This window comes from Anticarsia gemmatalis, chromosome 4, assembly GCF_050436995.1.
Source record: "Anticarsia gemmatalis isolate Benzon Research Colony breed Stoneville strain chromosome 4, ilAntGemm2 primary, whole genome shotgun sequence".
In the NCBI taxonomy this organism is placed as follows: domain Eukaryota; kingdom Metazoa; phylum Arthropoda; class Insecta; order Lepidoptera; family Erebidae; genus Anticarsia; species Anticarsia gemmatalis.
The window spans coordinates 286386-301844 of NC_134748.1; the positions used below are offsets into that span (position 1 = coordinate 286386).

Sequence of the window (15459 nt, forward strand, 5' to 3'; positions counted from 1 at the left end):
GGTTAAAAAAAAGAACATGTAGAATACTATTACCCCGACACATCTGTACAAGCTGATGAAGCCGCGAACAGAAGCTAAGAACTCTATCAAATAGTCAATTTAACCACTTAACTAGTTTTGTTGTACGGGAATACCGTACCGCCAATATTATGTCTCGCTGTCTATATATGTACTCGCGAAATATGTAGTTTGAAATGAATCCTCATACAACAAACTGCCTGTACTTCCCAGTCGCATTGTGTGGGAGTGTGCGACCATTTCGAGGTCAGTTTTAAAGATATCATTATTTTTATTGAATTGTTTATTCGACTGTTATCCTCAAATTGACCACATTATCGAGCTCTTGACGTCGGCTGTTATCGATTTTGTAACAGGAAAACCTAATCAACTTTCTGAGGTATTGATATACAGAACTCATAGAATTTGATTAGAACCTTTAAATATGTAATGCAATTTTTTTACCTCGTAACTGTCCTAGTGCTGGGCAAGGGTTTCCTTCCGAATGAGGTAAGGGTAAGGCCTTGGGTCCACAACGCTAACCAAGTGCGGGTGGGGAACTTAGTTGCATGCCTTCAAGAAATCTAGATTCTCATATAGAACTGAGTTGTATGTGATTCACAAGTTTAAAAACCTTTGTATTTATTGTTTGTTTACATAGGGAGAGTAAGCGGAATAGGTACAAAACAGACCACAATTACGTAGATGCATACGTAACAGTGCTGTGTGTATGCGGTGACTGAATGTCTGAGGACTGTCTATGAGTCAGGACAATTTCTACTCACGATATAAAATACCAGTGACGAGTGACGAGTGCATGATTCAGTTCATGGACACACTCATACTTGCACTTGTAAACAACACGAGTAATAGGAATTTTCTAATGTTTACGGTAATACCATGTGCATATTGTGTTCGGTTCTGTGTTTAGAATACACGCTTTTTTATACTGATGTTTAATTTAAAATCAATTAATTCTGTAAGTTTTCCAGAGCCGTATGACTTTTACTGCTAGTCGAGACAGTTGTCAATTCTTCGTCGGTATAGACGATAAAGTACTGTGTTTTGAATTATATAATAGCAATTAGCAAGTGATTGTCGAACAGTTATCAAGTTAAGTAAGCAATATTGTTCGTGAATAGGAGACAGTGATATAAAAGTGTTATACTGGTGATCTTAGTGGTTAAAAGAAAGCTGTATTATAAAAAAAAAATATAATGCAGAGAGAATAGTTCAGGTGAGGTTTATTTTTTATATATATTTACTCTTTGGTCTACTATAGCTGTGATGGTAAAGTGCTTGGAACATTGCTCCTTCCGTTCGTCTATTCTTCTTCTAACAGTATTCTTTAAATAATTTCTAGGACACGTCATACTTGTGGGTCCCGCCACTACCAAGTAGATAGGAATTTAAACGGAGCCACTGTATATAGCGGCTGTTACTTGTATGTCAGTGGACCAATTTCAGTCTCAAGTAAATAACCGAGCAAAGATTATTTATGTGTCCTTGTATGTAGAGATGCGTTCAACTCAAATATCTGTCAGTGGTTATTTACCTCGCCGGTCATTGACACAGCGGTGCAGTGCTGTGGGCGGACAGTGCAGTGCAATTGCCTCTATAGCGAATTTTTCTTAACAAGATTAAGATTTGAATGACATAAAGGATTAATTAAGTCCGGCAAATGGCATTAAGTTGACCATGTTAGATTTTTTTTGTGAGTGTTCAGTAATAAATTCTTGAAGGACTGATTGTTTCATATTAGTTGTGTGTCAAAAAAAAGGAAAATCATTTAAAAACTCAACAATAATTTCTTTAACACGATTGATATATAATTGTTTTGAATATTCTATCAATGTATGTATTTACTATGAATTCTATTGTCCCTGACCTTTAAATGATTTGGCATTTTATTATCTTAGCTGATAATCGTAGCGTATGTTCACTATAAACCACTCTTTAAATTGACTTGTTATTTAATTTTTGTGCAAAAATATTCAGCGACGTGCACATTTCTCACGGTAATCTCACTCAGGGATCGCGAGAGCAGATGTTGGATGTCATTGTTTTTTTTTAATCCGGTAGATGCGCACGCGCACCTGTCCGTATGCGGGCTCAGGCAGCTCCTACGCGACGTGGGAGAACCGTCTGATAAAGTTTCAATATGTACCACCATCACAGTACTTAGGCGTTTAGGCTTTTTCGTTAAGTAAAAATACAGCCTACTTTTGCAATAGGTCTGATAATGTAGCAGCACCAGGACTTTCGCGTTTCATATTAACCGAAATACACCTAGTCCATTTTTGCAATAGGTCACTGTAGAAATCATGACTATTAGTCGATGACGATAAAGCCGAATACTTTGTTTCCATTCTATTACGTTTAAGCACGATAGCTAGATAGTATAGTTGTATACTGAGATTAAGTCCATCAAGATAGAGTGCTCCAACGTCTCAAGACTTTTTCATGACAAGAGCGAAACTGATCAGAACGTGGTACCGCCTAGTAAAGCGACATTGATTAGCTGCTTTGGTGTGAACTTCTGGAATACGTATAACTATGCGGTTTCCGTGTCCGGAAATAACGCTTATATCTGTACAGGTCTTCAAGGCTGTCCTGCCTGAAAGGATTGTCATAATAAATGCCATATAACTAAAATAAACATTAGTTTTAATATAGTTTTGTGGTATATCCTATAAATAGAATACTACAAGATAACTGTATACGAGTGCGGCGGTACCACTCGGGTTGTATAGTATTTATACACGAAGGATAGTTGATAAGGAAATAATAATACATTATATATTGTTATGTAGGGTTTCTATATAATATTATAATAATATGTATTATATTATTTAAACGGGCTAGCGGTCTCTGTTATCATAAAGTTAATTACTCGGATTTTCCAAGTGATTTGCAGCTGAGGTCAAATGATAAAATAAATAAACTATTAAAGGCTTCACCTGCTGGGCGATATATAACTCACTTTTGTTAATAGCACCTACTCGTACATTGCATTTTAATTATATCCACTCGAAAGGTAACGTCAAATTCTCTATTGAAAGGGAAATAATTAAATTAGAGCTTCCCTACTTGCAATAATTGCTTCTGCTGCTAGCTTCACTAGCTTCTCCCCAGACTTAGTCAGCTTGAAAAGATTTCCCGACCAAATAAATATTCTACGTAGTAATCCAGGTTATAAATCCAGTTACCCAACCTAATTTCATCAAAACCCGCCCTGTAGTTTTTTCGTAACAGAGTAACAAACTTATCTACATAGATACATACATACATCCATACTCACAAACTTTCGCATTTATAATACTAGTAGGATAAATTAGTATGTCACTCTTCATCTTCTTTTCCTTTCTTTCTAAGTTACAAGAATAGATATAAATAAGAGTGCGACACTGCGGGCAAGTATTTCTAACTGCGTTGAGATCGGCATTTGATCTATTCGACTCGAACGAATGCCAGGAAACTTCCGCAAGCCAGAGTGAAAACGAATAGGTATTTTAATACTCGTACAATAAGTTGCCAAGATATTTGTTGATACTGATACCCTCTTAATCACCACTATCATCTATCACCTGTTAGATTATTATCTGTTGACAGTTTGAAGGACAGAGGGTGAATATAATTAATTGTATAAATATGGGTGTCCATCTTTAATAAAACTTCGCTAAAGTTGTGTGATGTCAGTGTGTTTTATTTCATTACTCTAAGTATAAAGTGAAGTGTTACAGTGGCCGATTCTCTAAAACATTTTTCTTGAACCCATTACTGTCCCACTGCAGGGCAAGGGTCTCCTTCAAAACATTTAAATGCCTACATTTTAAGGAAATATGTTTCATAATGCCTTAAACGTAAAAACCGGAACATGACCTACATTTTAAACTCAAAATCAATGAGGAAAGAAATACTCAACACTTAACAACATAAACAGATAATAAATATAAATAAATTTAACCCATTAATGTCCCACTGCTGGGCAAGGGTCTCCTCCCGTAATGAGGAAGGGGTTAGGCTTTGAGTCCACCACGCTGGCCAAGTGCGGGTTGGGGACTTTGCATGCCCTCAATAAATGTTTTAAACAAATTTTTAGGCATGCAAGGTTTCCTCACGATGTTTTCCTTCACCGTTGGAGCATGTGATAATTATTTCTAATACACACATAACTTCGAAAAGTCATTGGTGTGTTGCCTCGGGTTCGAACCTGCGACCACTGGCGTGGGAGGTGTACACAGATATTTACAGGTGTAAACAGATATTTCATAAAAATAATAAAGCTTTCAGTACACGATATTACACGATACCTGCTCCAGCCTGCATTAAAAGCGTGACCTTAAACCAGAGTTATGTACAAGACAGCTTGAACACAAAGCAGACGAACCAAATTTAAACAGTCTCTCAGTGCATCGCAGTTTATCAACACACACACACACGCACTGTGTACGAACACAAGACGCTAGTGTGCGTGTTTCGGGACTTCTGCGCGAGAGCAGGTGGCTGATAGATTAGCATTCAGCTTTTGACCGTCAACTTGTTCGGTCAAAACGTCTGTTGTATTTTAATATTGAATATATTTTTATCAGTGCTCAGTGGAGTGTGTAGCGGACTCGTGGAGTGATAAGCGTTGTGTTTGTGACGATTTACGATCAGCTGTTTGTTGTGAATATAACACGTGTATCGTACTGGTGAGTTGTTCACTCGAAAATCATAATATTACTTGATATTTTTGACTATTCTTTAGGTGATAGCAAAAGAAAATAAAAGCACATCATTTACAGTTACCCAGTTACTGAAAAATATATAATCTAGAACCTTTTTAAAGGCTAATTTCCGGCACAAAAGTACCTTGAATTTTCATGAACCGAATAACTTCGTGTTATCTTGCTTTCGTTTAATTACAAACAATGATAATCATCTGTAAAATTGCCACGCGATAACTTATAAATATGAAATACATGCTTAATTGCAAAGCACTACGTTACACTACAGTCTACCACTGAAAAAAAAAAACACAGTTAAATTGAGAACCTCCTCCTTTTTTGAAGTCGGTTAAAATTATCTTAATTTACAGAAGTTTAGTTTTCGTATATGTACAGACCTTGGGATCTATACAGGGCTGTCTATCAGTTAATCAGCAATGACAGACAGACAGACAAGTGAGCCATGTATTCCATAAATATTGTTGTTGTTGTTGTATTATATGTTCGCGTTCTACCAAATACAGGGACAACTGTCAATCAATATAGTACCTGAAATGGTCATGATATTATATGAATATTGAAGATACCATAAAAGTACGCTTGTAATTAATAATGTATTTACAATTATTTCAAATACTAACAAAACTTAATCTCTCTAGCGTGGTTAACAAGAGAGAGAAGAGAATTTTCCCCGGTTTTTGGGGCAAATTTAGCAGTAATTTATCTATTCAAAGTGTTATGTTTATATGAGCTTAAACGCTATTGAATAGATAAACCACCGCTTCACGTGCCTCAGAAACAGGGGGTAAATTGTCTTCTTTAATCTTTACACAAAACTATCATTCAATGACGTTGCTTAACTCGGGAACCGAACGCCTGTCATGCGAACATGCAAGCCTAGTTCTATTCTCCACTGATGAAAGATAAAATTAGTATTTATAGCAATACAATTTTATTATCCTTGGAAAATAATCTTCACGATCGCGAACCATATTAACCACACCTTACAATCTACAAACAAAATCGATCAGATGTACCAGGCTATCATAACACCAAGGAAGATCTCTCAATGCCATCACTAAGCTCCGACGTCACTACTAACATGTGCTACAATAACTTGGCACGCTGTTATCAGATCTAATAGATAACAGATAGGTATCGACAAGGCTTTGAACCTGTGTTATGCATACTGTGTGTATGTTTCCAGACAATCGTTTAGTTAAATACTTCCTGTGGCAGCCGGGTGGTGGCACGTGACGATATTTGTATGGGGAAATTATTACTGAGTGACTTTCATACATACATATATTATATGAATAGTAGTATGTTTGACCCTACTCCCAATCTAAAGGTCGGAATTTTATATCAAGCCGTATACTTTTCTTTAGGAAAATCCTCGATAAAGTTTTGTTAATAGGTCTTGTAATTTATTACCTAAACAATGAAAACAATATTACAGATTGTTTCCTTAAAATGTAGGTATATTTATTTGTACAGTAATTTTTCGCACATACAAGTATTTATAGCGTTTGGTTATGAAAAAATATTAAATGAAGAAAAATTACAAAAACCTTTTTCAAGAAAGCCTTATATTTCTCGCAACAAAATCTTCCTTAAAAGAAAGAACTAAAAGAACACTTTCTTTAAAGTAACCTACACAATCGGGTACACAACATCCCCATTCATACTATTTTTAACAATTTATTGAAGAAACTTACTATTCATTCAGGAAACCAAAAGATAAAAAAAGACAAATGCTTGCCGAGCTTCAATTCTTTGTTCAAGAACTAACATTATAGAATGCATAAACCGTTTGTCATAAAAACTATTTGTCAATGTGAAGTAGAGAGTTATAAAAATGCATTGTGTTTTGTCTATTTCGGTGTACATGAATGTAATTCGCAAGTCTATTTTGGGAGCTAATTATTATGCTATACAGTGCCAAACTGGATAGTTTTGCACCTGCGAATAGTCCCGTTAGTTGGGCTATTACATGCTTAATACATTGTGGGACACCTAAATTAATGTGTGCCAATATTTGTAGTCTAGACACGATACTCATAACAATAGGGCTTGCTATTAATTGATTACTTTATAAAGCTCGTGCCGGTTTCACTTTTGAGAGTGTAAACACAACATATTTTCTTCATGATTTTATAACTTCATAATACTAACTTAAGAGCGTTTGAATATTCAACGTTTCGATCGAATTACACCGAGGTGGTCCTGGGCTGACTCTACTTTTCTTTACTTTTGGAAAACACTTACCTTACAGATCAAGTTTCCTCATTGCATATTTATTATACTTTAAAGAACAGTACGTAGACGTAGACGTGATAAGAAAGGGTTAACACACGGATTATTTATATTCTTCGAATTTAAGTAGGTACTACGTAGGTACTGCATTACATTCTACAAAAATGTGAAGGCAGGCTTTGCTGTCACGATTGTTAAACTTCTGCAAAACTCACTTACTAAGGATGAATTAACTACTAGGAATAATTCCTATCAAACAATACCTGTAGCTTTGAGGTCAACAAAGGCAAAAAGAGATATGAGAGTGATTCCTTCTACGAACAAGGCATTGTGTGGCGATAAAGCTTTGACTATCAAGAGATAATAGATAACAATAGTACTACAGGTCTTTTGTTTTATAAAGCTTTTACTGCTCATTATGGACGAGCGACTGGGTTCTATCTACTAAAATTGGGTTTATTATTTTACGGAAATGGCCTGCTAAATGATAAATAGGCTTATCGTGTATAACATTGAGCTAACCTAGATCTGGCTGGGTAAAGTTGAAAGTGTACCTAATATTCCGTGGCCTGATTCTACAGCCAGTACTATCGCGTATCGAGATTTTCACACTAAATTACCTGATAACTAGTCTGATTATCGATATCGATAGTCGATAGAAGTTGTCCCTCTGATAACTGTTTTAAAGAAGAAATATTTGTGTTGATTTTTATAGGGGTTGTAGTCTCAATATGATCTTTAAAATAAGTTTTTTTATATGAGCGGTATGTATGCTGTAATGATAATGTTATTAGGTATGAGTGCAAGTTATCGTGCAGTGACCCTCGGTGTAAATCGCGGTCAACGCATAAGGGCGCTGAACAAGGACGGTCACAGTCGCGACCTGTTGCCACACAATATAGAGGGAAGCTTGCATTGTAAACATTTACCTACTTTATATTTATTTAAACATTTAGCTTCATAAAGAAGTCATTTCTTAGTTAGATTAAAACAGGTTTCTCAGTAGATTACTTTTGTTTATGACACATTAACCTTAAACCTAAAGGTAGCACTCGAGAGGCTTATGTATGTAATATAAAATAAAAGATGAAACTTATCCCATGAAAGTCCTGCTGCTGGACAAGGGTCTCCATCCGTATTATGAGAGGGGTTAGGCCTTGAGTCCACTATGCTAGCCTAGTGCGGGTTTGGGACCTTTATAATAATTGCTATTTTTTATAATGATTACCTCTACTTTATAATAGTAGGTACCTACCCACTACTATCACCAACAATAACAAATACTTGCAAAAAAACCGTTCAAAACAATTACCACAAATCAAAACAAATTCTCGGAACTTTATCAAACACAATAAATATTGTTCATTTGTAATTTTCGTATTAATTCTATGGTTTCCCGTTCTCGTGCGTAAATCCTTTTCGGGTCAAGTGTGTGATGCGTCGTTGTTTCCGCGTGGCGATAACAGTCTGTATGTCATTACGTCAAATGTTCGCGAGTGTCATTTCAGTTTTGTGGTTCAATTGTATAGATAAATATAATGATGATATTGACGTCATGAGGTTCTTCTCGTTTAATTATAAGGATGTAAAGGTGTGTTGTAAGTATAATTTGTATCTGTCTATGTTGTACGAAGAGCTTGGAATGGCACTTGTTGCTGTGGTTGTTGGTCTCCACTTTCGGTAACTAAACGCACTTCTAGGTTTACTGATCTAATACTAGAGCTATTTTGCGATGAAGCACGTATAGCTAATAGTGTCAGTTCTGTGCCACATTGAAATTTCAGAGGTAGTTGAGTAGGTAGTTTAGCTGTATAGTGCAGGTAACTAATAGTTACTTGCGCGTAAGGCTCTACAGGACGTTTTCTTTTCTTATCGTATAGTTGGTCGTATCCTATTGTCAAAGTTGTTTCAGCCGCACGAAGGCCTTTGATGTGGCTCGACTGATTCCTTAATAGATTACGACCGGGACCGACTTAATACTTGCCCTCATAATTATATTACTATAACTGAACTGCAGAAATTAGTCATAAGTGACCATTATTCGTTGCATAATGTATTTGTTGTTTGTTTACAATACCCGGCGCTGGCCGAGCCTCTTACTACGACTAAATCAAAGGGTTAATCCTGACCGCAATTACAACAGTCTGCCGATGACAACAATACAGCAATTATGATAAACATTTATGTAATGTTAACATAACAATAAACAAACGTGATGGATACCAGCTTATATGCGCAGCGCGTGCGGCGTAGCACATTACATAAAGGCATAATTACATATACATGCACATACCTCACATGTACTGTAGGTACCTTATTTACTAGCAGTACATGCATTTGTTTTACTCTTAGCATTCGGAAAAATCTGTCGGCGACATTTTCATGGTAAAACGGCGCGACCGTATAATAAGGAACAGTTTTTTTATGTGTCGCGGGGACACAAACATACAAACAACGGACACAAAGACACACGAAACAACAACTTGTGGATCACACAAATATTTGTTCCGTGTGGGAATCGAACCCTTCTAGTGGTGCTAGTGGCGTGGCGACCACGTTAACCGCTGTCAGTTATCTTGGCTTCAGAGTTTCCACCAGGGTTATATCTTTGTCTACTGAAATGCTAGAAATACCCAATGTTTTACAGTTTCCCTCTGTAATAAACCTTGAACATACAGGTAATTCCTTACTTACTCATCAAGGGCTACTCGTTGTCGGGCTACAAATACACCGCGCCGGTGTGTGCTCACATTAATAGTGGTCATAGTATTTACCGCTGCAATTATAATAACTATCGAAATAAAAATCATGTCTGTTTATTATTAAATAATATCATCGCTTCAGGAAAATGATGAGCATGTAATTGTCGTTTATTTACATTTATCTCGTGCGGGGTATTCCCTTTAACACTTGGAATCATATCCTGAAATTATATCACTTTGCATCGATTTTATGCTCGGTGATTCACTTTGTGGTAATTTCGTAGTAAGTCTGCTGGGACTGGGTTTTATTGGGTTTAACGGCTGAGGGTTGCAGGGTTTTATATCCTTTGTAGGTATATGAAATCTACGTTTTCGCAAATTCTGTAGTTAATTTCGCCAAACATAATTGTCACATATTAATAAGAGTATTTTTGTTTTTTCAAAGTCTATTTCTCATACGAAGATTTTATTCAAGTGTTTAAAGAATCGGATAAAAAGATATATTCTTTAATAAATATGATGAGAGTAGGTCACGACTTAATTACTGCAATCTACAAGCTTTATAGTATTTTAATAAGATTAATTAAACACGTTCATATTGGAACATTTGAATAAATACATACAACAATACACAATACCTTGGTTATATAACAATCACTGCTAAAGGCTAAAAATTGCAAACCAATTAATATAATATTCATAAAGACTGACTGACTGATTCTAATAAAGCAGTTACACACTGGCTGAGCTTTATATGCGTTTTGTACGCCTGCGTGACTTCGACGACAACTTACTGTAATTTCATACTAGACTTCATAACGTTCGACTCATAAGCTAACACACACGCTTTCATGTCAAAACAACTCCACACGCCACTCTCATAAAAATGTGCTTATTTGTAAAATAAGAATTAGTACAGACAAAGAAGTCCCCGTGTGAAACAGATCTTAAAGCTGCATTTATTTTATTAATTAATTTATTTCCTTTTGTCGCGGAATCCCTAATTAGTTAAACATAACCGTTTTTCCTCATACATATTACATATAAATTCGCGAGCACAGGAGTAATCGATTACATTTGATCCATACAGGGAAGAGGCAGAACGTGCGACTGAATATGTCGGAATAAAAGACGACTGCTAGTCACCATGGCTCCAGACGCAGAAGCCTGTGAGACTGAGAGACTGAACGTGGAGGGAGAGCATCATGGCAGGAGGATACTGCCGGATAGTCCGCGACCAGCGACTGCGTGGACGGAGAACGAGGAGGAAAGACCTGGTGAAACGAACAGCCCTGGAGAGAACAGAAGACTGCTGCCCAGTGGGCCCATTCCCAGCAAGCACAAGTCCCGCCTCCAAGCAGGCCTGACGCTGGGAGTCCACCCACCGGGCAAATACACCAAGTGCCCTCAAGTGACTCAGAAGAACAAGCTCAAGAGCAAGTTCGAGAAGAGGAAAGACAAACTAGTGAACTTATTGAAACCACCTTACTTCATAGTTTCTGTGATTATAGTAATAGTAAGTATCAGTGATAATTATGACTAAACAAATAAAATATACTTTATGACATTTAGACTTTATGTTATTCGATTGTTCAAAAGTTTTAAAAATGGTAGGAATAGTAGCAGTCTAAACCTATAATTGCAAAAGGATGCGAAACAGTTTTGAAACCCCAGCATGATTGATAACTTGTTACCAAAAATAAATTGAAGTGTATTGCAGGATTCCATTGTAATCGTTCCTTATTATGACCGAAAACCAACAAGACTTATCAATCAATGTTCTTACAATTATTTTCTCTTCTCAGGTATGTATCCACACCCTGGGCTCACACAACGTGCGCACAGCTCTGGAGTGGTCTCCGGGCGCATGGTGGCGGGAACCCTGGAGACTGTTCACCTACGGACTGGTGCACGCCAACGCTACGCATCTCGCTCTCAACGCCCTCGTAGCATTAGCTGTAAGTATTTTACTCTATACCTGGCAACCCCAACTTTTCACCAACTTAAAATGTTATGTGGTCTTCTACTACTATTTTCTGCTTAAAAGAAGGGTTTAATCGCAATCTTATTGAATGAATATGGTTGACAAAAAAAAAATCTTGTATTTGGTGCCTTATACTCTAAAAAAGATTCCTGTCAAGTCAATGTTCTAAAATGGTTATTTTCTTGTTCACCAGGTTGGCTGGCCACTGGAACGCGAGCAGGGTTCACTGCGAGTGATAGGAGTGTGGTGTGGTGGCGTAGCGGCCGGCGCGCTCGGCGCGGGGGTGCTACAGCCCAACGTTCGCGTCGTAGGCGCCTCCGCCGCCGTGTACGCGCTACTCACTGCGCATATAGCGAATGTCTGCCTACGGTACGTTATATAACATTTACATAAAGTAATTCTTAAAATCAATATTTTTGTTCTAACATCACGATTACAGTTATCTTTATGTTCCACGGGTTCAAGGTTTGATTCGTGGGTCGAGCATATTTTCAATTATCAAGATAAATTAAATAAACACCTACTATTACATAGCTTACGGATTCTCAATACAACACATTATTGCCTAATTTTCTATAGAATATTATTTACGTCTACAATCATTTAAGATGATTTTCCTCGACGCATATAACTAACAAAATTTTATTGTTATAGATTCGGTCACATTCCGCTATGGTGGTTCCGTCCCCTGAGCGTGGTGGTGTTGGGCACGTCGGAGATGTGCTGGGCGCTGATGCAGGCCTCCCCGCCGGCGGGCGGACACGCGGCGGCGCAGGCGCACGGCTCCTACGAGTACGTGGCGTGGGGCGCGCACATACTCGGTGCCGCAGTCGGAATACCGCTCGCTTTCTTAGTTTTCACTGGTAATAACCGTTTCATTTCTTTCAAATGTTTCAATTTTGTCTCCAAAGAGGAAACTGTTGCGGGAATTTCAACTCTCGCTAACTATACCTACTAATTCGTGTGACGACTTTGTGGGTTTGGTCGTTTCATGACGCACGTATAGGTACACTTAATTGATGGCTTTTCCCCTAAATTCAGTATTTGTGAAAATACGAGGCTAAATAATCACGTTAATTATATTAAAATCATGGAATTTCCAATCTCTCTCATTTTATAACTGCTTAGATAAAGAATTTATTAAAACTTAGGGACAAATAGTTTAACAAATAATTAACATAATTTTTCTTTTGTCTACAGGTGAAAACAGTAAAAAGCCTTACGTGATAGCGTGCCGTGTGATATCAGCGCTGCTGCTGTTCGCAGGCATTATCCTCGAGACAGTGTACTACGTCAAATACATGGGAGTAGACGAAGACCACGAGCTGATGTACGTGCACATCGACCAGACTTGAATGACTGCCACTACACGAATGGATCAAGACATCTTCCTGCCTTTTTCTTTACTTCTTCCTCTGCGAGGATTGACATCTAGTCTGATATGAGACTGAAGAGCCATCAGATCCTGGATGGAGCTGTCACCAAGATATTTCATAGTACTGCCTTACAAACTATGTAGTGGAGGTACTGATATGAAAGCGTAAATCCTTGGTGCTTTGCGACGAGTCTACGGTCAAGATTTTGACTCAGCTGTTTAATACGTCATGATCCTACAAGCCATCTTTGCGCCTTGAAAAGTGCAAATCATCCGTCCGCTGTTTGAATAGCTTTTGATGGCATTTACACCTCTGTGCGTTTAGTACGGGGACTGTAGGAATGTAGGTGATAACGATGAATGTTCACGAAATAGGTTTAAGAGTTGTATGTTTGGAGTTAAGACTAAATTATATTTAAGGTTCTAAAAAAACACTCCGCCCACTGTACAAATTTTCATTCTAAGTTGCCCTTCGGTTTATTTCTTTAACGGCTTCTACGTCTAGTTCTAAAGGGCGGAGTGGTTATGTTGTTGATTTCTATGAAATCTTTCAGTTGTTTTGCATCAAAACGTTTATATCGGCTAGTGATATTTTAAGCTTTGTACTTATTGCGAACGGCCTGTTCGGTTAGGCTTGCTACACATATATTTGGTTCGGCATTAATCGGCCTAGCCGGGCGGCAAAATCAAATATGTGTAGATGAACCCGATCGGCACGAGCCGAACAAGTGAGTCGAATCGGTTTTGTTGTTAGTATAATTTTGTCGAACCACATACGTGTGTAGCAAGCCTATCTCGGCGGTGGAACAAGTGCTTATTTATTTATAAGTGAATTATAAAGTGCTACTGTGATACAACTGGTTTGTTCACTAGAGATAAGCTTTGACTATTATCACGATATACTGTAGGGTACACACTTTTACGTACATTTTGAACCCTAATTGAATCTTATGTACTGATACTTCTTTTGTAAATTTTACAGCTCACGTTTTCTTCTAAAGAGTTCTTTAAGGCAACAGTCTTACAAATTTTGGCAAGTTTCGTGAATTGTAAAATGTACAAAAGATTTTATAACTTGTACCAAATAATATGAAAAGACTTATAAAAGTTTACTATACCGTAATATTGTAATTCTTAGTACACGCTAGAAAATACTGTAAATATTCAAAAGGTCGTATAAGACGATAGTGAGCTCGGAGTTACGCCTTTTGTAAGTCACTGTACGTTTAGCGCTATCTCTTTTCCCCATCGAGAGACTAGTGAAAGATGGAAGGAGATGGAAGATCAGCACTTTTCGTATGCAACCAAAGAGATTATTGTATTCTAGTCGAAACTGACTCAAGTTATATAATACATGACTTAAATTTTATGTGCTTTTGTTTTTTTGTTTATTACCTTATTACGAATATTTACTTCCTTAAAAAAAATCACCAAGTTACATTAGATGAACTATTATCGGTTTGTGGTTGTCCTATCCCCTACAAAGAATAAGTTATTGAAACCGGTCACTAAAGTTTGGTTTAAGATGATGCTGATGTAAATAGACTTTGTAATTGGTGCTTACCGATTTTGATGAATTATTTTAAACTGATCTCACTAATAATAGTAGCATAAGTAATGTAACGTTGGTACCTGCTAATGTGCCATACATTTAACATATCATTCTAGTTAGAAATTAATACTATGAATCTGTTCAGGAATTGAAAAATATAGCTAGGAATAAAAATCTCTAAAGTGCATTATTAAAATGTGGTTCTTCTAACAGACTAAACAGTAATGAATGTTGATTACAAGGTTCTGGGTTCAGTTACTGGATTGAGCACTAAAACTCGGTTTCAGAATTACTTTTCACAGCGTAATGAGATTTGAAACTTTATGAGAGGTACCTAAGTCTCTCGGCTTTTCCATAGAAGTTAAGTAGCGCTTCTGCACACTCTGATTTATTACTATCGTATTACCGTCGTAATAAACATTCTTCGTGTAAAATTACAAAATTTAGTTGTCTCAACGTACTCCAGGAACAGAGTGGAGTATTTTTTAATACATTTTATAGTTATGTCCGCAATAGCCAGCTAACGAGTAAAGGAAATAGCATGGCATTGGATAGTTGCGTGGGACTATATTTAGTCCCACATTCAGGTCAGATTTGAACACGTAACGATATGAATTGAGTCTGGAACCTTATGGTCAGCAAACCTACAGGATTCGACCGCTATATGTAATAAGTAAGTAACTGAAACAGTAGTATGTAGGTATCGGCTAGGCTTTCACGTCCAGTGTCTTATAATATCGCTTCTTGTGATTATTGTGATCTATATTAAAATTTTCAAGTACACATACTTTGATGTTTTATTTTGTCCTAATATAATACGCATTTAATCAAAAACGGTTCAGCAACAACAAACATTCGTAAGAAGTTTATGAAATAAAACATAT

General features: G+C 37.0%; 1 protein-coding gene across 3 annotated transcripts in view; it reads left to right on the forward strand.

Annotated features, from left to right (window-relative positions):
* The window catches only part of LOC142987878 (rhomboid-related protein 2-like), a 37329-nt gene extending 22937 nt beyond the window's left edge, over positions 1-14392 (forward strand). For 2 of the 3 annotated variants that reach the window (XM_076136820.1, XM_076136819.1), the window contains exons 2-6: positions 10755-11180; positions 11470-11622; positions 11842-12017; positions 12303-12511; positions 12849-14392. In XM_076136820.1, coding sequence (XP_075992935.1) covers positions 10812-11180; positions 11470-11622; positions 11842-12017; positions 12303-12511; positions 12849-13003 — 1062 coding nt within the window. In that variant the 5' untranslated portion in view covers positions 10755-10811 and the 3' untranslated portion in view covers positions 13004-14392. Of the gene's footprint in view, positions 1-4537; positions 4692-10754; positions 11181-11469; positions 11623-11841; positions 12018-12302; positions 12512-12848 lie in introns of those variants that run through there. The other variant, XM_076136817.1, reaches the window with a different exon arrangement.
* The last annotated feature ends 1067 nt before the right edge of the window (positions 14393-15459 follow it).